This window comes from Lissotriton vulgaris, chromosome 3_1 (assembly GCF_964263255.1).
Source record: "Lissotriton vulgaris chromosome 3_1, aLisVul1.2, whole genome shotgun sequence".
NCBI lineage: Eukaryota > Metazoa > Chordata > Amphibia > Caudata > Salamandridae > Lissotriton > Lissotriton vulgaris.
The window spans coordinates 428,678,209-428,703,736 of NC_141689.1; the positions used below are offsets into that span (position 1 = coordinate 428,678,209).

Sequence of the window (25,528 nt, forward strand, 5' to 3'; positions counted from 1 at the left end):
GCGGCGTGTACGGAGTGCTTTCCCCGGTATGCATGCGGCTGCTAGCAGATCTAAGGTAAGCCATGTTGCCTTTGTTTGTTTGCTAATGTGTTTTTGTCTTTCTTTTCCAGGTGGACCGCAGCCCGTGTCGTGATGTTAGAGCGGCGTGCACGGAGTGCTTTCCCCGGTATGTATGCGGCTGCTAGCAGATCTAAGGTAAGCCATGTTGCCTTTATTTGTTTGCTAATGTGTTTTTGTCTTTCTTTTCCAGGTGGACCGCAGCCCGTGTCGTGATGTTAGAGCGGCGTGAACGGAGTGCTTTCTCTGGTATGTATGTGGTTGCTAGCAGATTTAAGATAAGCCATGTTGCCTTTGTTTGTTTGCTAATATGTTTTTGTCGTTCTTTTCCAGGTGGACCGTAGCCCGTGTTGTGATGTTAGAGCGGCATGCACAGAGTGCTTTTCCCCGGTATGTATGCGGCTGCTAGCAGATCTAAGGTAAGCCATGTTGCCTATGTTTGTTTGCTAGTGTATTTTTGTCATTCTTTTCCAGGTTTTACCGCAGCCCGTGTCGTGATGTTAGAGCGGCGTGCACAGAGTGCTTTCCCCGGTATGTATGCGGCTGCTAGCACATCTAAGGTAAGCCATGTTGCCTTTGTTTGTTTGCTAATGTGTTTTTGTCTTTCTTTTCCAGGTGGACCGCAGCCCGTGTCGTGATGTTAGAGCGGCGTGAACGGAGTGCTTTCTCCGGTATGTATGTGGCTGCTAGCAGATTTAAGATAAGCCATGTTGCCTTTGTTTGTTTGCTAATGTGTTTTTGTCGTTCTTTTCCAGGTGGACCGCAGCCCGTGTCGTGATGTTAGAGCGGCATGCACGGAGTGCTTTTCCCCGGTATGTATGCGGCTGCTAGCAGATCTAAGGTAAGCCATGTTGCCTATGTTTGTTTGCTTATGTATTTTTGTCTTTCTTTTCCAGGTTAACCGCAGCACGTGTCGTGATGTTAGTGGCGTGCACGGAGTGCTTTCCCCGGTAGGTATGCGGCTGCTAGCAGATCTAAGGTAAGCCATGTTGCCTATGTTTGTTTGCTAATGTGTTTTTGTCTTTATTTTCCAGGTGGACCGCAGCATGTGTCGTGATGTTAGAGCGGCGTGGACGGAGTGCTTTCTCCGGTATGTGTGCGGCTGCTAACTGATCTAAAGTAACCCATGTTGCCTTTGTTTGTTTGCTAATGTGTTTTTGTCGTTCTTTTCCAGGTGGACCGCAGCCCGTGTCGTGATGTTAGAGCGGCATGCACGGAGTGCTTTTCCCCGGTATGTATGCGGCTGCTAGCAGATCTAAGGTAAGCCATGTTGCCTATGTTTGTTTGCTAATGTATTTTTGTCTTTCTTTTGCAGGTTTTAACGCAGCCCGTGTCGTGATGTTAGAGCGGCGTGCACGGAGTGCTTTTTCCGGTATGTATGTGGGTGCTAGCACATCTAAGGTAAGCCATGTTGCCTATGTTTGTTTGCTAATGTGTTTTTGTCTTTCTTTTCCAGGTGGACAGCAACCCGCGTCGTGATGTTAGAGTGGCGTGCAAGGAGTGCTTTCCCCGGTATGTATACGGCTGCTAGCAGATCTAAGGTAAGCCATGTTGCCTATGTTTGTTTGCTAATGTATTTTTATCTTTCTTTTCCATGTTTTACCGCAGCCCGTGTCGTGATGTTAGAGCGGCGTGCACGGAGTGCTTTCCCCGGTATGTATGCGGCTGCTAGCACATCTAAGGTAAGCCATGTTACCTATGTTTGTTTGCTAATGTGTTTTTGTCCTTCTTTTTCAGGTGGACCGCAGCCCAAGTCGTGATGTTAGAGCGGCGTGCACGGAGTGCTTTTCCCTGTATGTATGTGGCTGCTAGCACATCTAAGGTAAGCCATGTTGCCTATGTTTGTTTGCTTATGTGTTTTTGTCGTTCTTTTCCAGGTTAACCGCAGCACGTGTCGTGATGTTAGAGTGGCGTGCATAGAGTGCTTTCCCCGGTAGGTATGCGGCTGCTAGCAGATCTAAGGTAAGCCATGTTGCCTATGTTTGTTTGCTAAAGTGTTTTAGTCGTTATTTTCCAGGTGGACCGCAGCACGTGTCGTGATGTTAGAGCGGTGTGGACGGAGTGCTTTCTCCGGTATGTGTGCGGGTGCTAGCTGATCTAAGGTAAGCAATGTTGCCTATGTTTGTTTGCTAATGTATTTTTGTCTTTCTTTTGCAGGTTTTAACGCAGCCCGTGTCGTGATGTTAGAGCGGCGTGCACGGAGTGCTTTTTCCGGTATGTATGTGGCTGCTAGCACATCTAAGGTAAGCCATGTTGCCTATGTTTGTTTGCTAATGTGTTTTTGTCTTTCTTTTCCAGGTGGACCGCAGCCCGTGTCGTGATGTTAGAGCGGCGTGAAAGTAGTGCTTTCCCCGGTATGTATGCGGCTGCTAGCACATTTAAGGTAAGCCATGTTGCCTATGTTTGTTTGCTTATGTATTTTTGTCTTTCTTTTCCAGGTTAACCGCAGCACGTGTCGTGATGTTAGAGTGGCGTGCACGGAGTGCTTTCCCCGGTAGGTATGCGGCTGCTAGCAGATCTAAGGTAAGCCATGTTGCCTATGTTTGTTTGCTAATGTGTTTTTGTCATTATTTTCCAGGTGGACCGCAGCACCTGTCATGATGTTAGAGCGGCGTGGACGGAGTGCTTTCTCCGGTATGTGTGCGGCTGCTAACTGATCTAAGGTAACCCATGTTGCCTATGTTTGTTTGCTAATGTATTTTTGTCTTTCTTTTGCAGGTTTTAACGCAGCCCGTGTCGTGATGTTAGAGCGGCGTCCACGGAGTGCTTTTTCTGGTATGTATGTGGCTGCTAGCACATCTAAGGTAAGCCATGTTGCCTATGTTTGTTTGCTAATGTGTTTTTGTCTTTCTTTTCCAGGTGGACAGCAACCTGTGTCGTGATGTTAGAGTGGCGTGCAAGGAGTGCTTTCCCCGGTATATATACGGCTGCTAGCAGATCTAAGGTAAGCCATGTTGCCTATGTTTGTTTGCTAATGTATTTTTATCTTTCTTTTCCATCTTTTACCGCAGCCCGTGTCGTGATGTTAGAGCGGCGTGCACGGAGTACTTTTCCCGGTATGTATGCGGCTGTTAGCACATCTAAGGTAAGCCATGTTACCTATGTTTGTTTGCTAATGTGTTTTTGTCCTTCTTTTTCAGGTGGACCGCAGCCCATGTCGTGATGTTAGAGCGGCGTGCACGAAGTGCTTTTCCCGGTATGTATGTGGCTGCTAGCACATTTAAGGTAAGCCATGTTGCCTATGTTTGTTTGCTTATGTGTGTTTGTCGCTCTTTTCCAGGTTAACCGCAGCACGTGTCGTGATGTTAGAGTGGCGTGCACAGAGTGCTTTCCCCGGTAGGTAAGTGGCTGCTAGCAGATCTAAGGTAAGCCATGTTTTCTATGTTTGTTTGCTAATGTGTTTTTGTCGTTATTTTCCAGGTGGACCGCAGCACGTGTCGTGATGTTAGAGCGGCGTGGACGGAGTGCTTTCTCCGGTATGTGTGCAGGTGCTAGCTGATCTAAGGTAAGCCATGTTGCCTATGTTTGTTTGCTAATGTATTTTTGTCTTTCTTTTGCAGGTTTTAACGCAGCCCGTGTCGTGATGTTAGAGCGGCGTGCACGGAGTGCTTTTTCCGGTATGTATGTGGCTGCTAGCACATCTAAGGTAAGCCATGTTGCCTATGTTTGTTTGCTAATGTGTTTTTGTCTTTCTTTTCCAGGTGGACCGCAACCCGTGTCGTGATGTTAGAGCGGCGTGCACGGAGTGCTTATCCCGGTATGTATGGGGCTGCTAGCAGATCTAAGGTAAGCCATGTTGTCTTTGTTTGTTTGCTAATGTGTTTTTGTCTTTCTTTTCCAGGTGGACAGCAACCCGTGTCGTGATGTTAGAGTGGCGTGCAAGGAGTGCTTTCCCCGGTATGTATACGGCTGCTAGCAGATCTAAGGTAAGCCATGTTGCCTATGTTTGTTTGCTAACGTATTTTTATCTTTCGTTTCCATGTTTTACCGCAGCCCGTGTCGTGATGTTAGAGCGGCGTGCACGGAGTGCTTTCCCCGGTATGTATGCGGCTGCTAGCAGATCTAAGGTAAGCCATGTTGCCTATCTTTGTTGGCTAATGTGTTTTAGTCTTTCTTTTTCAGGTGGACTGCAGCCCGTGTTGTGATGTTAGAGCGGCGTGCACGGAGTACTCACTCTTTACTGCTCACTCTTTCACTCTTTATTAATCACTACTACTCACTCTCTAATACTGTCACTACTCACTCTACTACTCACTCTACTACTGTACTACTAACTCCACAACACTCTAATACACACTAGTAAATATCTACGACTCTGATACTCACTCTACTACTCTACTCACTCTCTACTACTACTCAATGTAGTACTCTCTACTAACTAGTAATCACTCTACTACTCATTCTAATACTCGCTCTACTAACACTCTATATACACTACTAACACTCTACTACTCCACTACTCACTCTTTAATACTCCTTACAAATCACTTTCATAATCACTCTTTACTACTCACGCTTTACTACTCACTCTTTACTACTCACTCTTTACTACTCATTCTCTAATACGCTACTACTCAGTCTACTACTCTACTACTTAGTCCACAAGTCTATAATAATTCCTATTCGCTCTATTACTCACACTCTACTACTCTCTTCTCACTCACTACTACTATCAATACTCACTACTACTCACTCTAATATTCTTTACAAGTCTAATACACTACCACTCTACTTAATAACTATTACTCTCTACTACTAATTCTACTACTCAACTACACGCTCTCTACTCTACTACTCACTGTCAACTACTTACTCTCTACTACTAACTAACTCTTTACTACTACTCTCTGCTACTCACACAACTCCTCTCTACTCACTCTCTAGTACTCTCTACTATCTATTCACTCTCTACTACTCACTCTCTACTACACACTCTAAGTACTCTCTACTAACTTGTGTGTGGCTGTGTGTGTGTGTGTGTGTGTGTGTGTAGCTCTGTGTGTGTGTAGCTCTGTGTGTGTGTCTGTGTGTGTGTGTGGCTCCATGTGTGTGCAAATGCAATAGGTACTATTCTCATTACTCTACTACTCACTCTACTACACTACTTCTTACTCTACAACTCTCTAATACTCCCTACTTGGTCTTAGACTCATACTCTACTACTCTACTCACTCTCTACTACTAACTATGCTCACTACTACTCACTCTAGTAATCTCAAAAACTCTCTGTTACTCACTACTACTCACTCTCTAATAATAACAATTACTGTGTAGTACTCACTCTACTACTCTACTACACACTCTCTACTCCTCTGCTACGCACTCTCTACTACTCACTCACTATTACTCACTCTACTACTCAGGTTCTACTACTTACTCTCTACTACTCACTTTCTACTACTCTACTCTACTCACACTTTACTACTCACTATCTACTACTCACTCTAACACTCTACTAACCATATATTCTACTCCTTATAATACTCTCTAATACTCTACTCACTACAACTCTCTACTACTCTAATCACTACTACTCACTCTCTACTACTCTCTACTCTCAAATAACTATACTACTCACTCTCTACTACTAACTCTACTACAACAATATACTACTCACTATATACTATCTACTACTCACTCATTACTACTCACTCCAATACTCTCTATTACTCACTCTCTACTACTCTCTAGTACACTTGACTTACTACTCACTCTCTACTAATAAGCTCTGCGACTCAAACTGTACTCCTCTCCATTCACTCTCTACTAGTCTCTAGTACCCTGTATTCACTCTCTAGTACTCACTCTCTACTAATCACACTCTACTACACACTCTAACTATTCTCTAATATCCACTACTCACAACTCACTCAAATACTCTCTCCACTATCTGCTACTCACTGTCTACTACTCTACTACTCTCTACTATACGTTAGTACTCTCTAGTACTCACTAACCACAGCTCTCTAATCTCTACTCAATTTTACTAATCGTTCTCTACTACTCACTCTTCTAAATCTATCTACTACTCACTCTATCTGCTACTCACTCTACCTTCTATTACTATCTAGTACTCTACATTACTCTCTACTGCTCACTCTCTACTACTCTCTACTACTCCCTATCTCCTACACACTATCTCCTACTCACTCTATACTACTCTCTACTAATCTATACTACTCACTCTCTATTACTGCCTACAACTCACTACTAATCTACTCTCTACAACTCTACTCTCTAGTACCCTTCTACTCACTCTCTACTAACTACTACTCACCTCTACTACTCTCTACTGGTCAGCTATTGCCATTGTAAATGACAATGCCATTTATTTATATGTTTTCAAAACCAACACATAAATAAAAAATTGGTCATTTGCAATGCCAATAGCTCTAACTTTTGCAAACGCGAGACCGTTGCATTGTAAATGCTTGCTTCTTGTCTCCCACGTGACATATCACCCCAACACTTTCCATGGCCAAATTAGTCAGAAGGTTTCATGGAGATTCCTCAAAGGGTGCCAATGGTCTTAACAACACAACTAATGCTTTTCCAATGAAACTGCATAACTACCCAGTGGTGTGTGTGTGTGTGTGTGTGTGTGTGTGTGTGTGTATATATAAATCTTTTTTTTTAAACCAAAAATACAAAATAAGAAGTAAGTGCCATTGGTTTAAATAATGTGTAAGCAAATTCAACCTTGAATATATATACATAACTGTCGCAAAAGGTGTCATTCTGCTTTAAGTAAAAATGTATTGACTACAAGTCCCAGAAGTCAAAGGGATGTAACATGTGATGCAAAGCCTTTTAAGCAGAAACGAAGGTAGTGCCGCCCACCGTGAGAAAGGGCGCGAGGCTGAAACGCGTCGGTGTGACAGACTGGATTGCTTTGGAGTTTGCTAAATAAACGAGCATATTCAACAGTTCCTGAGTGCGGCGTACAATGTTTGGTTTAAAACAATGAATTGACCTTTGGTTGGTCCTACGTACGCACCCGCTGAAGAGCGCTCCAGGTTTAAACAACATTGCTTCAAAAAATAAATATATATATATATATATATATATATATATATATATATATATATATATATATATATATATATATATATATATATATATATATATATATATATATATATATATATATATATATATATATATATATATATATATATATATATATATAATATATATATATATATATATATCCGCAGCTACCCTTCTCTGTTGAAAAGGATGAGGGGACGCGGCAGGGTTTCAAAGGAATTCTTTATTTTGTATTGGCATGACGCGTTTCGGCGGTTGCCTCATCAGATGCCTCCGTTGTTGCAGCCTCAAAGTTTTTCTTTTATTAATTATGCTCCTCCTTCCAAAGTAGCGTGGGGCTCACCTGCACCACATCTCGTTAAGGAGCACTCGGCCAGTTCATGGTGTGCGGACTGCAGATCCCCTCATGCAGTTGGTTCTCAATGTGGACGAATGCTCCCACACAGCTGGATTTTTTCTTTTTACTCACGGTGAGTGGCTGAGTTTGGAGAGTGGTAGGCTTGAGTTTGTAACACTGTGTTGGAAGATCGTGAATTCCTGCCCCTGCACTCCCAACCTTGTAGTTCCTCTGTGGTGCATTTAAAGTTGCGTGATTAAGTGCCCTTGAATTCTGAGGTCCTCTGGGGGCGAACTATCCCACCAGCTACCTCCAGTAAGCGCCACGGAGCTGCGTTGGAGAGTGTTGTAAAAAGTGGCGTGGCCTCTGAACACCTCTCTGCAACTCAGCCTCCTGGCGCATACTGGAGTTACCTGGTGGGCTAGTTGGCCCCCAGGGGACCTCAGAATTCAAGGGCACTTAATCACGCAACTTTAAATGCGCCACAGGGTGTGTTTGCACACATGTCACCTCAGGCCCCACCCCTTCCTTCACCATTGTACAAATATTCCTCTAAAATCAGCCGAAGTACGAATTCTGATTTACTCACCTGTTATCAGAGGGAACTCAGTGCTGCATCTTTTAGCCCAGCACTAACCCTGAAAAGTAATTCTAACCATACTTACCAGTAACTTGTATTTCCTTCCATAGGAATCCATTGTCTGGTTTTCAGCAGAAAAGTTTCTAAGTGTCTATTTTCACAAACTACAAATATTCCTAAAAAATCGCCTGTATGACTTAAACGCATTCTTTCAACTGTTTACTGGAGATGCACCAGTGCTGGATCCAGGATACACCACTGAGTAATAAAAAGTAACGATAACACTACTTACCTGCTAAGTGAATTTCCTTCCATAGGGTAACATTCACTGGTGTCACTTGGAAATTCTTCTAAGTGTGGAGTTTTGGAACTTTAAAATATTCACCTAAAATCAGACGAACAACGAATTCCGATTTACTCACCTGTTATCAGGAGAAAACTCAGTGATGCATCTTTTAGCTGGGCACTGACCCTGAAAATTAATTCTAACCATACTTACAAGTAACTTGTATTTCCTTCTGTAGGAATCCATTGTCTGGTTTTCATCAGAAAAGTTTCTAAGTGTCTGTATGACTTAAACGCATTCTTTCAACTGTTTACAGGAGATGCACCAGTGCTGGATCCAGGATCCACCACTGAGTAAGAAAACGTGACAACAGCACTACTTACCTGCTAAAGGAATTTCCTGCTATAGGATAACATTGGTAATTCTATGAGAAAAAAATTCTAAGTGTCAACTTTTAAAATGCAATAATATTCCTTCAAAATCACTACTGTAACTAAAACACTTTTACTCAACCGTTTACAGGACATGTCCAAGGACTGAATTTAGGATCCAGTCCTGTGGTGAGAAAAGTAATCCAAAAAGTAACTAATTGCATTTAACTAGAAATTCACATTGAGGTCAATGTTGCATTGTGTTTGAAATTGTATTGCCCATTGCTACAACTGTAACTACTGAACTTAAAAGTCTATTGCCTATTTGCAAAGTATTTAAACTAAAGTAATTAATTCTAAGAAAGTATATTTTGTAATGTCATGTATAATGTAATTATAATGTAATTTAAAAAATAAAATATTTAAAAATAAATAGTTTAAAAAATGTAGTAAATCAGTATCAAAAAAATAAATATAACAAATAAAAAATTTAAAAATTGGCATTTACAAAACATTCAAAATTCACTGAAAAAAACATAGGTTTCAGTCCTGATATAGTTAGAAATTAGCATTTAAAAAACCTTTGAAATTCACTGAAAAAAACATAGGTTTCAGGCCTGATAAAGTTACGAATGAGCATCTAAAAAACCTTAGAAATTCACTGAAAAAAACATACATTTTAGGGGTGGTATAGTTAGCTGGACATTTCACTCGTACAAAACCATCCTCCGATATAGTTAGTTGTACTCACTATATCTTGCGCGCCCGCAATCCACTGCTGATGATGTCACATATTACATCATACATGACATGGTCAGTGATATCACTGATGACATCTCAAATGACATCACTGATGACATCACCCACGTGACAATCAAATACACCTCATCATACAGTAGTATAACCGTTTCATCACTCACTGTAAAATACAGAGTACCATATTTGAATCCACTGACACACCAATACAAGTTTCTAATAAACCACTCAGTGATTCCTAGATCTATACACACATCAATTCATTTACCTATAGATTCACTCATACATGCAGTCAATGATCAATGGAACACTATCAAATATACTTATACTTCTTTCTCGACATTACACACCAGCACACATCCTATTCACTTATGAAGTCATCCTATTCAATTATGCAAACAATGGATCATACTTACATTTACTTAGCTATACACTTATACAAACACCACTTTATCTATTGATATAGATAGTAACTTAAATTATACTTAGAAGACCGTCAACGAACAACTGACCCGCTACCTCGAGGAGAACAACATCCTGGACCCTTCCCAGTCCGGGTTCCGCAGCAACCACAGAACTGAGACTGCCCTCATCGTCGCCACCGATGACATCAAGTTCCGGAAAAACGGCGGCCCTCATCCTCCTGGACCTGTCAGTTGCCTTCGATACGGTCTGTCACCACACACTACGAACACGCCTCCACAACGCTGGGATCCAAGAGAAGGCCTGGACTGGACCACCTCCATCCTCTCCGGCAGAACACAGAGCGTCCACCTTCCCCCCCTTACTTTCCGAAGCCACTGAGATCAGCTGCGGCGTACCCCAGGGCTCATCCATCAGCCCAACTCTGTTTAACATCTACATGGCACCGCTCGCCCACGTTGCCCATCGGCACGACCTCAACATCCTCTCCTACGCCGATGACACCCAGCTAATACTCTCCCTCACCAAGGATCCCCACACCGCCAAAACCAACCTTCATGAAGGAATGAAGGCCGTTGCTGAATGGGTGAGGAACAGCCGACTGAAGCTGAACTCGGACAAGACGGAGGTCCTTATCCTCGGATCCAACACTTCAGCCTGGGACGGCTCCTGGTGGCCGATCGCACTGGGAACCGCTCAAACACCCACCGACCACGCACGCAACCTAGGGGTCATCCTCGACTCCACCCTCTCCATGACTAAACAGGTCAACGCCGTCTCCTCCTCCTGCTTCAACACCCTCCGCATGCTCCGTAGGATCTACAAATGGATTCCCACTGAAACGAGAAGAACAGTCACCAAGGCCCTTGTCAGCAGTAGGTTGGACTATGGAAACGCCCTCTACGCAGGAGCCTCGGCCAAACTCATGAGACGGTTCCAACGCATCCAGAACGCCTCTGCACGCCTGATCCTCGACATCCCTCGCCACAGCCACATCACACCCCACCTGAGAGACCTGCACTGGCTCCCGGTCAACAAGAGGATAACCTTCAAGCTCCTCACCCACGCACATAAGGCACTTCACAACACCGGACCAACGTACCTCAACAGACGACTCAGCTTCTACACCCCCACCTGCCAGCTCCACTCTGCCGACCTAGCCCTCGCTACAGTCCCCCGCTTCCGAAGATCAACCTCAGGCGGCAGATCGTTCTCCCACCTCGCCGCAAAGACCTGGAACACCCTCCCCATCCACCTACGGTAGACCCAAGACCTGCTGACCTTCAGAAAACTCCTCAAGACCTGGCTTTTCGAGCAGTAGCAGCATTCCCCACCCCAGCGTCTTGAGACCCTCACGGGTGAGTAGTGCGCTTTCAAATGATATTGATTGATTGATTGATTGATTGATTGATTGATAGTGTGTTATAAATTCCCTATTACAAGTATACAGTTATCCTTACAGTCATGCATACAATCACTGAGTCTTATGTATACTTATTTATAAACAACAACTGAGACATACACTGCCTTTTATTTTTCTTCTTTGTTGGACATGTACCATTGAGAGAGATATTTGCTGATCACCACACCCATCAAGATATTCACTCACCCAAACAACTGTTATAACATGTAGTTTTAACTTCATATACCTACTGAATCAACTATTCGCACATCTTTGGGCAGTCACACACCCTCCACCGAACCACACACACATTCACTTTCCCATACAAATACTCAGTTAACTAATCAAATCAAATCAAAACCAACTTTATTCGGTTTTTCATAATTGTAGAAATACCATAAAAGTTCATAAAATACATTGTTTATACACTTTCTCAGTTAAAAATCAGTTAAAATTTGATATAAAATTTTTACTGGACAATAAAACACAGTTTACATAAAAATCACAATTCATAAAAAATATGACCATGACATGACGTACAGTTTTAACAATGATTTCATCAGCCCTCTAATGTGTAAAAAGGATGATTGTTCTTGTCAAAGGTTCAAGCGATGACGGATACAAAATTTAAGGAAACACGCCATCGCTTTTGCTACTGTTTCATCTTCAAGGTACTGAAGCGCCAAATATGCTGAACGGCATTGGCGCAACCCCCAATTTCTCAATATGGGCAGTATCCAGCGCCTTCGTGGTATAGTGCAAAACTTACAAAAAAGAATTACGTGTATGGTGGATTGTGCCGAAACAGAATCACAAGGGCATGGGAACGATTTTGATGTCCAATCGTTTTGAGAGGAAAAAGATACCATTCGATGAAACATATTGAGTCTGAAACGTGTCAACAACAATTTTTCAAATTGACTTAATCTGTACAACAAGTAAGGTTCAATAGAAAAAGCAGTCTGAACTAATAGACCCTGTTGCACAGAAGGTTTCCCTATCTCTTTTAGCAAGCGCACCTGCCCCAGATGTGCCAGGCTTGCTTTCTTCAAATCTGCCTTTGAAATCTCTGCTATTGTTAATGGTTCAGCAAAAAAAAATTCATAGCCTAGGTAATAGGTCTGTTAATAGAGCCTTGACATATGCTAGCCATTTTATCTTCCCACAGTGGTCGAGTGTCTTAATATCTTGCACAATTGATCTTGTTAATTGACATTGTTCAGTTACCCAAATGCGACGCCACAACATTACTGGTTGAGTTTTTATGGTATCTGATATGTAGTCTATCCCCAGCTCTAGGTGACACCCATATGTGGAGGAGCTCTTTGGTACTGCAAGTAGATATCTTATGAAGGAATATTCAATTTTTTGCAGTTCATCTACATTTGCAAGACCCCATAGCCCAGCCCCGTACGTGGCAGTGCTAACACATTTTGCACTGTATATTTTCAATAATTCTGATGGAGGTCTCTTGCCCAATTTTTGTGCGAACGATTTTAGTGCTGAGGTTGCCCTTAAAAAAGCCAGCTTTCTTGCATAGATAGCTGCTTTCCACTTACATTTTTCATCAATTACAATTCCCAGATATGGATATGTTGCAGTCCTGTCTAGTGCCTCCCCATTCACATGAATGCTTTTGATCTTGGCAGTTTTTTTCCCCACGTACATTGTGCACGTTTTTTTTACATTCAGGGTGAGGTTTAAACTTAACATAAAGGCGCAGTATCTATCTAGTGCTCGCTGCAACTCAACAGGAGTTCTTGCTAAGATAACTGCGTCGTCGGCATATAGCAGAGCTGGTATCTGCCGACGACCGATTGTAGGGAGATCTTTGCTTCCCTCAAGCATAGCAATCTCTAGCCCATTTATATATAGAGTGAATAAGAAGGGGGCCAGCACACATCCCTGTCTGACCCCCTTCTCCACCCTGAAACTTTCCGTAAGTTGCCCCTTGGTCCCAAATCTTACTCTTCCCATTGTTCCTGTGTATAATTCCCGTAGGAAATCCACAACTGGGGGGTCCACACCCATATTTAAAATGATTTTCCACAGTTTCGAGTGTACTACATAGTCAAAGGCTGCGGATAAATCAACAAACACCATATTCAGCGCACTCCCCTTGGCCTCCACATATTTTCCTGCCAGCAAGGACAGGTTTAATGCTTGGTCTAGTGTGCCTAGCCCCTCTCGAAACCCATATTGTATTTCAGAATTAATGTTCTGACTAGTTGTCCACTACTGGAGTCGGTCGAGAAGAATCCGACCTGCCATCTTCCCGAGCGAATCCAGGAGTGAAATAGGTCGGTAGCAAGATGGGCTGTTTCGGTCCCCTTTTTTAAATATAGGGACCAATATCGAGGTTGACCAAGGTTCTATTAAACCCTCGTCTATAGTGGCGTTTAGAACATTTGTCAATAGCGGGGACCAGAGATCTACGTCATATTTAAAAACATCCACTGGAACCCCATCTGGGCCTGGAGCTTTACCTGATTTCGAGGATTTTATTGCTTTTACTACCTCGTCATGTGTAAATTGCAATGCTATTGGGTAGTTAACCTGGGTCAGGGGATCTAGGTACTCCAAACCCCGTACGTTATCATTGCTAAAAACTTTGGAGAAATAGTTCACCCAATCTCTGTCACTGATCGCAACATCTATGGATGGTAAATCTTCTCTGTCTATTAAAAAAGGAGATCTGACTATTTACCAGAAGGCTGCGCTGTCTTTTAATTCTGAGCTTTTACTTAGTTGGTCCCATAGGTCAGCTTTTAGCTCCTTCTTTCTTGTTTTTAGGGCTTGCGCATATTCCTTTCTTAGTCTAACGACCTCCCCTCTATCTCTCTCTCCCCTTGTTAGGGCCTCCTTTAGCCGCGAATACGCTTTGGTGCAAGCCGGGCTAAACCAGCCCTTTTTTCCCTGACTTTTCCGCTTCTGTGTTCTGGTGAGTTCTTTCTTTATGTTTTGAGAGATGATATTGTAACTAGCCAGAACCTGTTTGGATTTTGTCCCGGGGTCAGACAGTTTATTATATCTGTCTGGCTTTGCCTGACTATTTTTGCGGTAGTTATTCCCTAATCGATTTTTCCCCATTTTAGGGCCTCATTAGGATGGAGGATTTTCCGCATCCTCCGGGCCGGCGGAAGCCACCGCCGGCCCAGAGGATGCGGAAAATCCTCTGCGGACCCACCAAAGACCCACCGCCACATTAGGATGGCTGGTGGGTCCTGGTTTCTGTCCGCAGCTTTTCCTCCGCGGTTGGCTTACAACCGCGGCGGAAAAACACTAATATGGTGACGGTGTCTCTCAGACACCGTCAGCCAGATTAGGAAGGGTACTGAAACATGCTTTTCCGCGGCGGCTTTTCCGCCGTGGAAAAGCATGTGTAACTTCACTGCGGGGGCCTGTTGCGGGCCCCCTAGGTGAAGGGAGGGTGGGGGGGGGGGCACATGGGGGGTACCTATGGTACCCCCCTGCATTTGTATGCAGAAAGCGGCAGGTACCGCGCGGTGCCTGCCTCTTTCTGCATACAAATGCAATGCGTGCATTTTTAACATTGCTGCGGGTGCAGCTTGAAGCCGCACCCGCCGCAATGTTAAAAATAGAGGATGTGTCACCGCCAGGGTGGCGGTCACATCCTAATTGCACAGGAGGGAACTCCGCAGCCCATGCGGAGGTTCCCTCCTGCTCTATGGTGGCGGACGGACTCAGGTCAGTCCGCCATCATAATGTGCCCCTAAATGTGTAGCCATTTAGAGATCCTAGTTCCAGCACTTGCTGGTATAAAATGTTCATTATTTCGGGATCTTTATGAGCTTTTGATTCATATAAAGCAATAGTGTTTGGGAAATGATCGCTCAATGGGCTTTTTATCACTTCGAAGACTTCGATGTTTGGCCCCTTACATAATGATATCAGGACAAAATCAATCAGGCTTACTATACCTCTGCCATTGAATGTTGGAACAAAGGCTACTGGGGGGGTCTTTATCTCGTTAGCAAAACCCAATTCCAATTCCATCATAATCTCATTCATTTTTTCTCCCTCAATCGAATGGGAAAAATGTGTTATGCTATTACCATCATCCTCTTTAATCCCACAATTATCGGGATTGTTGTTTCTACATAGATGAAGGTTGAAATCACCACCCCATAATAATGTGCATGACTTCTTTATGTACTTCGCTCGAAGATCTTGCAATACTGAGGAGATCTCTGACAAAAGGTTGATTAAGTCACTTACATTCAGGTTGTTATAGAAATTTATTATTACATAGATCTCTTGTCTAGTTCTCTGTAGAACTATTAGCTGATAATTCTCTTCTAGCTTCAGGGGAAAAATATCCTCACAATGTAGAGTATTTGCAATGTACGTGATTAAACCACCCTTGCTTCTTCCAGAAACTGATTTCTTGGCTGCAGAAAAATAAGTCTTATACCCAGTTATGTGTATAGGATCAGTAGCCAAGGTCTTCTGGAGGCAGATAATGTTGCTCAGATTTATCTGAATCAGGAAGTTATTATTTAATTGTTTTGCAGATAAACCGGCTATATTCCAGTATGTGAAATGTACTTGGGAGGTAGATGAATTAGGACTGGGCAGGGACAATGGAGCCATTAAGTTATTCATTGGCCTAGGTTTAATAGGGGCTATTGGTAACTTATCCGAATCGCCCTGCGGATTTTGCAAAGAAACAGTAGAAATATGTTTTCCAGGAGTAGGTATTATAATTTTATTGTCCGTGACTGGGTTTTTTCCTATTGGTAATTCTCCTATATTTGATGTATGCACATTTTCCCATGTGGACTGGTCGTGATTCAGTCAATCATTATAATCCAGCCCCAACAGTGCACTGAATCTGTTGTGAGTGGGGATACTGTAGCAGTTACCTGGTGCTGCAGCAACTTGACGCCAACGGACCACTCTATGCTCATACTGAGGCGTTGTGGACAAGTAAGGATGATGTATCGAATGTGGGTGGATTTGGCCCTGATGCCACTGTGCTAGGCTATTCGGGTAAGTAAATTGTGAGTTCTGATGAAGAAAAGGAGAATTAGTTTTAGTTGACAAGTATTGGTCATGAAAAGGGATAATCTGATTGTTCTGATGATGAAAAGGAAAATTAGTTTTAGTTGACAAGTATTGGTCTTCAAAAAGAGTAATCGGGTTGTTTGCCATGATGGAATTTGAGCTGATCAGGTGTCTATAAAAATAACCCAAAGGGAGAAGGGTGGTATGGAATTCCCAGGTAGAGGGGGAAGGAGCTCTGGCCAAAGTTTTTTCAGCCCATTGGGGATTTTTAAAATTAACAGTTATACAATCCCCCTCGAACTTTTTCTTCAATGGGCCTATCCATCCAACCCTCTGGGTATGTATAATCTCTCCAGACCCTTCCATTGGGAAATTGCAGTTAGCAATTAACCAGTGTAGGATCTTGTTCTTTAGTGAGGAAGGAGTTTCATCTTGATCGTTCCTAAATTTGGGGACATTAACCAAAACCAACACATAGGCCCCGCATTCAGGCGGCAGACTGATGCGTGGAGGTATCTGCCTTGAATTATAGGCTACGTCGTGGGTCGGCCGGGCCCTTTGAAAATTTGGGGGCATATTATCAAGGGGGTTTATCTCCGCTTTTTTGGCTTTAAAAGCCAAGAAAGCGGAGATAAAATTATCTCCCTATTACCTAGCTGCCGCTAACACCAGTTAGCGACAGCTAGTAGGAGATAGCGACCATCTTGGGCCCCACTTTGCATGTCAGTGATATTTATCACTAATGAGATGCAAAGTGGGCGTGCCAAGATGTTAGAGACTGAAAACAGTCGCTAACATCGCTATCTCCTATTACCAACTTTTGGAGATATTCGCGCTAAGCGGGAATATCTCCAAAAGCTAACACCTGCCCTGAGCAGTTCTTAGCCATGTTATCCAATGGGAGGTGGATAACATGGCTAAGAGCATTAGCTCGCTAATGCATGAATATCGCTGACTTTTCAGCGATATTCATGCTTTGCGGCGATTTTTACCGCATTTGCGTTAAACCTTGGTAATACCAAGATTTATTTGCGGTAAAAATCGCCGCAGCGCTGCGGTAAATTTTTGTCTCTAACCAAGCAATAGCGGTAATTATCGCTATTGCTTGGTAATATGCCCCTTGGAGCGGGGTCGCTAGTTTGGTTTAGTACCTTTCCTTTCTTTTGGGAGGTAGTTTGCGTCTTCCCTGCCTGTGTATTTGAGGTGTGACTATTCATGTCTCTGTTATGAGTAGAGCTGCTAGTTACTACTGGTTTATTTGTAATAGTTTCTTTACATGAAGAAATAGTGTGTTTTGGTTTTGTAATAGTATCTGAGGATGGGGAAATCTTAGTTTTAGAGGACGTTGGTTTGCTAGTACCTGTCTTGGAACCTGCGTTAATTTGTAGGCCATCACTAGGAACTTTTTTATTGTGGACAGTTAGTTCCTCTAGCAGCTTTTCTATACGGACAAGCCTGGATTCTATTGGGGACAGAAAGATGCTAAGGAGGTCGCCCATTCTTTCAAGCAGTTGGTCGTTTGCAATATTTGCATCAGGCTTGTCCACAGAGGCGTGGGGGATCCCCTGAAGTCTCCGCTTACTATCTCTATGGATGGACTTATACCATTTGCATTTAGGTGCATAATTGTGCCTTTCCTAGGTTGTCCTTTTTTTGCGATGCGTTTTCTAGCAGCAGGCGTGATAGAGTGAGCCGTGTGTTTAGTTTGCTTTCGAATTGCACCCTCTTGCCTGCCTCTTCGCTGTCTCTCGCTATATTCAACTACCTTTTCTGGTGTGAGATCAATATGTAGTTCTGGGGTCCTTTCTAATTCCCTACTTGATTCTAGATCAGAGTCAATTAAGGGATTTGATGCTGATAGGTTAACCTCGTTAGGTGTACTGTGGAGGTCAACTCGGGTTTCGCGTATACAACCTGTGTGTGGATTATTAGCGCTAACTGGGGTTCTTGCTGATGTAATGCTCCCAAGGGAGGATCGTTTAGCAATTGCTAGATCTTGCGAGACACTGTGCTCAAGGAGCGAAATGCTATGTTCAATCGCATCGTTAGTCCTTGTTATAAAATTATCTATTGGTCCAATCACAGGTATCCCTCCAGCAGCTGTCTTGCTTCGACTACCTCTGGTAGACATAATGGTGTAAGTGAAGTTGTCTAGGTTGAGACGAATGTTACAGGAACCCGGTAAACATTGTTATGTTATGTTATGTTATGTTATTTTTGTCTGGTATAGCGCACGGCTACTCAAAGAGTGCCCCGGTGCTTTATTGCACACCTGTATCACAACATAACGGAAAGGAAAACAGAAAAAAAGGGAGATCCCTAACTAACAATCAAGACTAATACCTACAGAGTAAAAAGCCAGGTTTTAAGGCCCTTCCTAAACGCCAGCAGATTGGAGGTACTGCGCAGTGTCACTGGCAGAGTATTCCAAAGCTGCGGAGCCAACAGTCTGAAAGATCGACCTCCTATACGTGCCCTTTTTATGCGAGGGACCACGGCAAGAAACAAGGACCCCGACCTCAGGGACCTTGCAGGATGGTAAAAAGCTAGCCTTTTTTGAAGATATTTTGCTCCTGAAGCATGTAAAGCTTTATGGGCCAAGGTCAGGGCCTTGAAGACTATCCGCTTCCGGATGGGGAGCCAATGGAGTGACTGCAGGAGGCCCGAGGTTCTAGCACGGCCAGGTAATCCAAAAATGGCCCATGCTGCCGAGTTCTGGACCACCTGCAGTCGTTGCAGCAGATACTCCGGCAGGCCGAGATAGAGGATATTTGAATAATCCATTCTCGAGCCGATTATAGCCTGAACCGTTATCTTCCTGTGATCCTCCGGTAGTATAGGAAGAAACTTGCGGAGCATCCGGAGGAGACCGAAACAGGTGCCACTGAGACCAAGAATCTGGGATCTCAGCGTCAGGCCATTATCGATCTTAATCCCCAGGTTCTTAGCTAACTGGGAAGAGCCTGCAGGGGGAAACATATTAGCAGGCCACCATTCCTGCCAGTCTAGGTCCGATCTGCAGCCGAAGAAAAGTACCTCCGATTTATCCGAGTTGCACTTGAGGCTGTTAAGCTGGAACCAATTAAAAACAGCCCCAAGGCAACCCCGGATACTCTCTCCATCAAAATCTGCTTCTTTCCCGCAAGTAAAGAGGAGCTGGGTGTCATCGGCATAGGAAACGATCTGGGCCCCGAAAGATTCCGCCAGTGCCGCCAGAGGGGTCATAAAGATGTTAAAAAGAGTCGGGCTCAACACTGAGCCCTGAGGGACTACGACACCCAGTGACGGCTTCTCGGCGGAGCTGGAGGAGGCCCAGACCGCAACTCGACAATAAGCGTTGTCGTACGGGGCCAACAACCTCCCGGTATCCCCACAAAATGAAAGGAGTAACAAAACCTGAAAATGGAGCAACACAGTCGTTAAGGGTATGCACCCGACTCAACCTCTTCGACCTCGGAGGGCCTCAGAGGGCCCGCCCTTTGCCCGGGCTTCGCCCCCGGTGCTCCCGTGCGCTCCCGCGACGCGGGGGCTGCAGCGTTTATCAAGCGCCTCCGGGCGCGGCCTCGCTACTTCCCCCTTCCGGTGCTGGCGCTAGGGATATTGGGGATTGTAGTCTCCCTCCGCTTTGCGGCCGCAAGATGTCGAGTTGCGGCAGCAGGAGGGAGACTGGGCAGTCAGCAACAATGGTGGTGAGTCTGTCCGCTTCTATTGCCCCCAAGTACTGCAATAAAGGTCACCCACTCCACCGGGGCTGCAGCGTTTATCAAGCGCCTCCGAGCGCGGCCTCGCTACTTCCCCCTTCCGGTGCTGGCGCTAGGGATCCTGGGGATTGTAGTCTCCCTCCGCTCTGCGGCCGCAAGATGTCGAGTTGCGGTGGGGGGAGGGAGACTGGACAGTCAGCAGCAATGGTGGTGAGTCTGTCCGCTTCTATTGCCCCCAAGTACTGCAATAAAGGTCACCCACTCCACCGGGGCTGCAGCGTTTATCAAGCGCCTCCGGGCGTGGCCTCGCTACTTCCCCCTTCCGGTGCTGGAGCTAGGGACCCTGGGGATTGTAGTCTCCCTCCGCTCTGCGGCCGCAAAATGTCGAGTTGCGGCGGCGGGAGGGAGACTGGGCAGTCAGCAACAATGGTGGTGAGTCTGTCCCCTTCTATTGCCCCCAAGTACTGCAATAAAGGTCAGTTAACTAATCAATAACTAATATAGACTTTCAAATAGCTAGTAACTAACTGGAGAAGCAGTTTACACAACAACTGACAAAGTGATACAGATGTTCACATAGTTTAGTCACTATCCAATATATTTAGTGAGACACTTTAAATTAGTCAAGTAAACAGTCAATAACACTGCTACTAAATCCTCCATCCAGATATTTATATTTATATATCCACTCATTCTTCAATGCAAATTGCTATATGTATAATACATATTTAAATAACGAAGCAAACAACATTCACTTGATGATGTCATCAGTGATGTCATTTGAGATGCCATCAGTGATGTCACTGACCATGCCATGAATGATGTAATATGTGACATCATCAGCAGTGGATTGCGGGCGCGCGAGATATAGTGAGTACAACTAACTATATCGGAGGAATATCAATGATTTTGTACGAGTGAAATGTCCAGCTATAACACCCCTAAAATCTATGTTTTTTTCAGTGAATTTCTAAGGTTTTTTAAATGCTAATTCCTAACTATATCAAGCCTGAAATCTATGTTTTTTCACTGAAAATAAATAAATAAATAAAAAATAAATAAATATATATATATATATATATATATATATATATATATATATATATATATATATATATATATATATATATATATATATATATATATATATATATATATATATATATATACACCCACACATAGACATATTAATATACATCAGTGATGTGATGCAAAATGATGTGGCCCCTATGCAGAATGTGATACAGGCCCCTCTAATCTAATCTAGTTGATATGTAGAGTGAATGGCTACCCGGAGGCTTCCCAGAGCTAATCCCTATCAGCAGAATATTATGACCCACCCTAGTGAGTTATGACCACTGTGACCCCCTGACAGATGTTCATTGGGTTTGGGATGGGATAAATAGGAGGGCCTTTAAAGGGTTGGGGACCACTTAATTATTGCCCCTCCCGCATCACGGGGATGCAGGAGTCTGCTTTTTCGCACCTTGTGCACACCCACTCTCTTGAGCAGAGGATGTGGTGTTACGGCCAGAGCTGCCTAATTTGGAACTGGGAACCAGGGTTGAGTATGAGCTGCCGACTTTGGAAAAGTGGAACCAGGTTCGAGTACCGTTATTGACTCAACATCTTGGGATTCTGGGCAAAATCATTTAATTTCCCCATGCCTAAAAAACTTATGTGACATTTTGAAAAGAAACTGGTGCTCATGCAAAGCAATCCAGTATCTTGTGGTCGAGTTTGTGCAATATAAAACTGAAAAACAACCACAGGATGTATTGCAGTTATCTGTCCAGCAGATGAATGGGAATGCTGAGTTCTCTTCCGACTAGCCCCCGACGTGCAGGGATGCCATGCTATAGAAATCTAATCGTTGACAAGGCGATGTATTCACTCACAGATGAAGCTGAAAATATGACTAGGCAACACTTCTTGCCTGCATGGTATAATTAATTTCCCATTTTGCATGCCAAGATACATCACAAAGTTACCTTCACTATCGCAGTATTCTAGTATCGAAGGGTCTTCACGAATCACTGCTGTCAGTGTGTTGACATCTCCATTAGCAGCTGCTTGATAAACAACATTCAAGTCGACTTCTTCCACTGTGTCACCTTAAGGGCCGAAAAAAAACATTTTTAGATTTGAGTACATCATGACACAAACAATTAAACAATTCTAAAAACATTTTGATAATCAATATAAATCTTAAAATGTCATTTTTTTGTCTAAAATCAGGGCTGCTTCTATAGCAAGGCCATTCCCGGCACATAAAGCACCACCTGTGAATGGTGCCAGACTGCTCTTGAAAAGTTAACTATGGTGGGCCTTAATTATGAGGCCCTACCGGAACTATTGCACCACCGGAACGTTTTGATGTTCCGGTGACGCAATGTGCCACTGGCATATTTATAAGGCCACATAAAGCCACATTACGTGGCTTTTCATGGCCTTATAGATATATGTGCCCCTTTCATGCAGAAAACTATGTGAAAGGGGCATTCTATGGGTGTTGCTGGGGGCACTCCCAGCAACATCCATGGCTTTTTGACACTGCTTCAGATTTACGAGAACTCGTAAGTCTGAGGCAGAGCCAAAAATGTATGCCTTTCCAGGGGAGGCATAAGGGAGGCACAACTAGGAGGCATATCTATTTTTCCTTGTTTTTATTCTTTCTATGTGTGCAGAATTCCTGCTCTTTTCTTTTGCCATAGGGAATCGCAGCAGCGCTACTGGTAAAAAACCAATAAATGAGGCCCAGTGTCCTTACCAAGGATCAAGGTTACAAAATATTGCTTTGCTAAGGGTACCTAAAATCCTATACCTAGTCATTACAAAAACATTACCCCTCACCTCGTCCTCCTCATCCAAGTGCTTAATTAAGGATTTGACGCCGCCTCCGACAGAGCTTATCACCAAGAATTAAAGTCCTTCTTCTATTGTTGTGAAATGGCTTAGAAGAAGGTCCCTCCACCCACCCCATCTCCTGTATTTCTTTGTTACGAACAGAGGTAAGCCATGTATTTTTTTTTATTATTTTGTTATATATGCTTATACATATATGTGGTTTCTGTGTGGAAAGCAGATATGAAATTATACTGTATTGGTGTTGTGAGGTATAGCGCTTTGTTGAAACTGTGCATTTGCACCATCTGCAGACGGGTTCCCTGCTGATGTGCTGGGGCAGGGCGGGAAGCCTCTTCAGCATTGGTGGCCAGGCCATTGGAGAGCCACTGCAGGCGTCAGAGGGAGGCTGGAAGTAGTGCTCTTCATGCTTTTAGCACTCACGGGGGCGAGAGTTGAGGCAAGAGTGGTAACCAATATTAAGGAACGCCACATTCTTTTACTCACCCAATTGCCATAGAGGGGAGAAAATCTAACTCCAAGGAGAATAACATGGAGCAAGTGCACCAAGAAGAAATATTACACATTTCAAGGGCTGACTTGCAGACCCATATTAAAGAAGCAATAGATACTGCCCTCACTGAGCCTGAGTCAGGAGGAGGACCAAGATGGAGACAAGAGAGACAAATACATTCAAGTTTCGCCACCTCTTGACCTCTTCAGACATATTAGAGTAGTATTAGGATTTGAAGAGAAAGCCCAAGTGTAAAAGTTTTTTTCCCCAAAACAGTGGGGCACAAGTAGAGGATTTTTCCTTACTTGATGTCATCAAACAGATCATACTAAAAGAGTGGAAGGGCATTGACATTACATCCATTCCTCGCTTCCTGCATAAAAGATACTCTCTTCAAAGTTTGAAGGACAGTTTCTGCGAATACCTAGGGTCAATATAAACTTGGCTTTAAGCTTCAGTATCATCCTTAGCATCTGAGGACAGTGCATTGCCAGACATAGTGGTTAAAAAATTAGAGGCTATGCTTAAAATGTGAACTGTGCTTAAAAGGTGGCTTCCAGAGGACAGACTGTTAGACGACTACCTCCAGGAAAAAGCCATTTCACTGACATATCGTAAAATTCTTAACAATACACCAGATACACTAGGGAAAGTTCATGCAAAATGGGTGGATGATGTAGGGCATACTAGTGATGAAGACTGGCAGGAGGCCCTGGCTTCTCCCCACGAGGTGGCGATCCGATAGCGTTTTAAATTCAGCCAACTTAAACTGTTACACAGAGCCTATTACACCAGCTCGGTGCTTGTCAAGATGGGGGTTCTGGACTCTTCAGTCTGTCCCAGAGGATGTGGTCACACCGGCACCTAGCTACACCAGTGGTGGGAGTGCCCAATCCTTCAGGGTTACTGGGGTAGGGTCACATTAGCGCTATTCTTAACCTGTCACAAACCCCTCGAAGTGTCACCGCCTCTGTCTTCTTAATATCTGGGAGGCCACTGACCCGTCGAGATCTGAAAGATTATGGGTCTTCCTGGATTGTATGGTTGCAAAATTCAATATAGTCAGAACATAGAAAGGAGTGGCCAAGCCAAGGTTCAGGGACTGGGAAACCGATATGGATTGGTGCATGCAGGAGAGGGTCATATACAAAGGCAGAGGATGCCCACAAAAATGGACTAGAATCTTGGGTCCTTGGAATGTAAGCCGAGGGTTGATATGTACACCTTTCAGTGACGCTCCCCCACTGTCAGTAGACCACGAATCCAAGTAATGTTTTGTGTATGACGTAATGTATGAGACACGCAAATGCATTGTAAATCCTATGAATAGATATGACAACTACTGTATTATCGTAATGAGATTGTTGAGAATGATGGAGACGGCACTCCATCATTGAAGTGCACTGCACCTTCTTAGGTTCTGTTTGTGTTGCTTTTGATTTTGTTCATGCAATAAAAAATTAAAAAATAAACCAAGGTGACTTCCAAGTGCGCCACTAGAGCAAACTTGTATGCGGCTTATACTACGTTGATTATGCTGAAAGACCTCCAGTAGATATATGATTGTCTGCAGGAAAATTGAGATTCATCAAACATTCTTGCAAATATAAAGATCCTCTTTGATTTATTTTTTGATGATTTTGTGCAGCAGCTTCCTCATCAGAAGCAGAGATAGTAACACATGGCATTAGACACTGCACAAAGAGCCCTCATTCAAAAACCGCTGTTCTCAGGACCAAAACTGTTTGGCCCAGAGCTGAATGGAATTGTTCAAAAGGCAGCAGAGGAAAAGAACATTCTGAAACCCTTGAAACTCTTTTCAAACCAGAAATCTTTTCTGCAAAAACAGCAGAGGCAAGAGCTCAAGAGAAGCATCCCATTTGTGACAAGCCCGTAGTCGGGGGGCTTTGTTTAAGAATAAAACCAGAACAAGTATGTCCTAGAATCAAGGTCAATCACAAAAATGACTATCCAGGATTTGGAGCCAGGTTGAGAATTTGTTTCTATTAATGAGTGAAATGTGTCTCAGATGCTTGGGTCTTTAGCAGTGTCAAGCATTGCATTCCCTTTTCTCGCACTCCTCCAATGAAGTTATTGTGACCTATTTATTTTAAACAGAATTTTATTGTTTTCAGAATTAATATAGATTCAGTACCCTCACTGGCCACCGTCTGGGAAG

At 43.6% G+C, this 25,528-nt stretch overlaps 1 protein-coding gene across 1 annotated transcript in view; it reads right to left on the reverse strand.

Moving 5' to 3' along the window:
• The window catches only part of ANKRD55 (ankyrin repeat domain 55), a 1,082,889-nt gene that overhangs the window by 836,783 nt on the left and 220,578 nt on the right, over positions 1-25,528 (reverse strand). Inside the window, exon 2 of the mRNA XM_086960649.1 lies at positions 21,983-22,105. Within this exon, the coding sequence (XP_086816775.1) occupies positions 21,983-22,105 (123 nt within the window). The remainder of the gene's footprint in view (positions 1-21,982; positions 22,106-25,528) is intronic.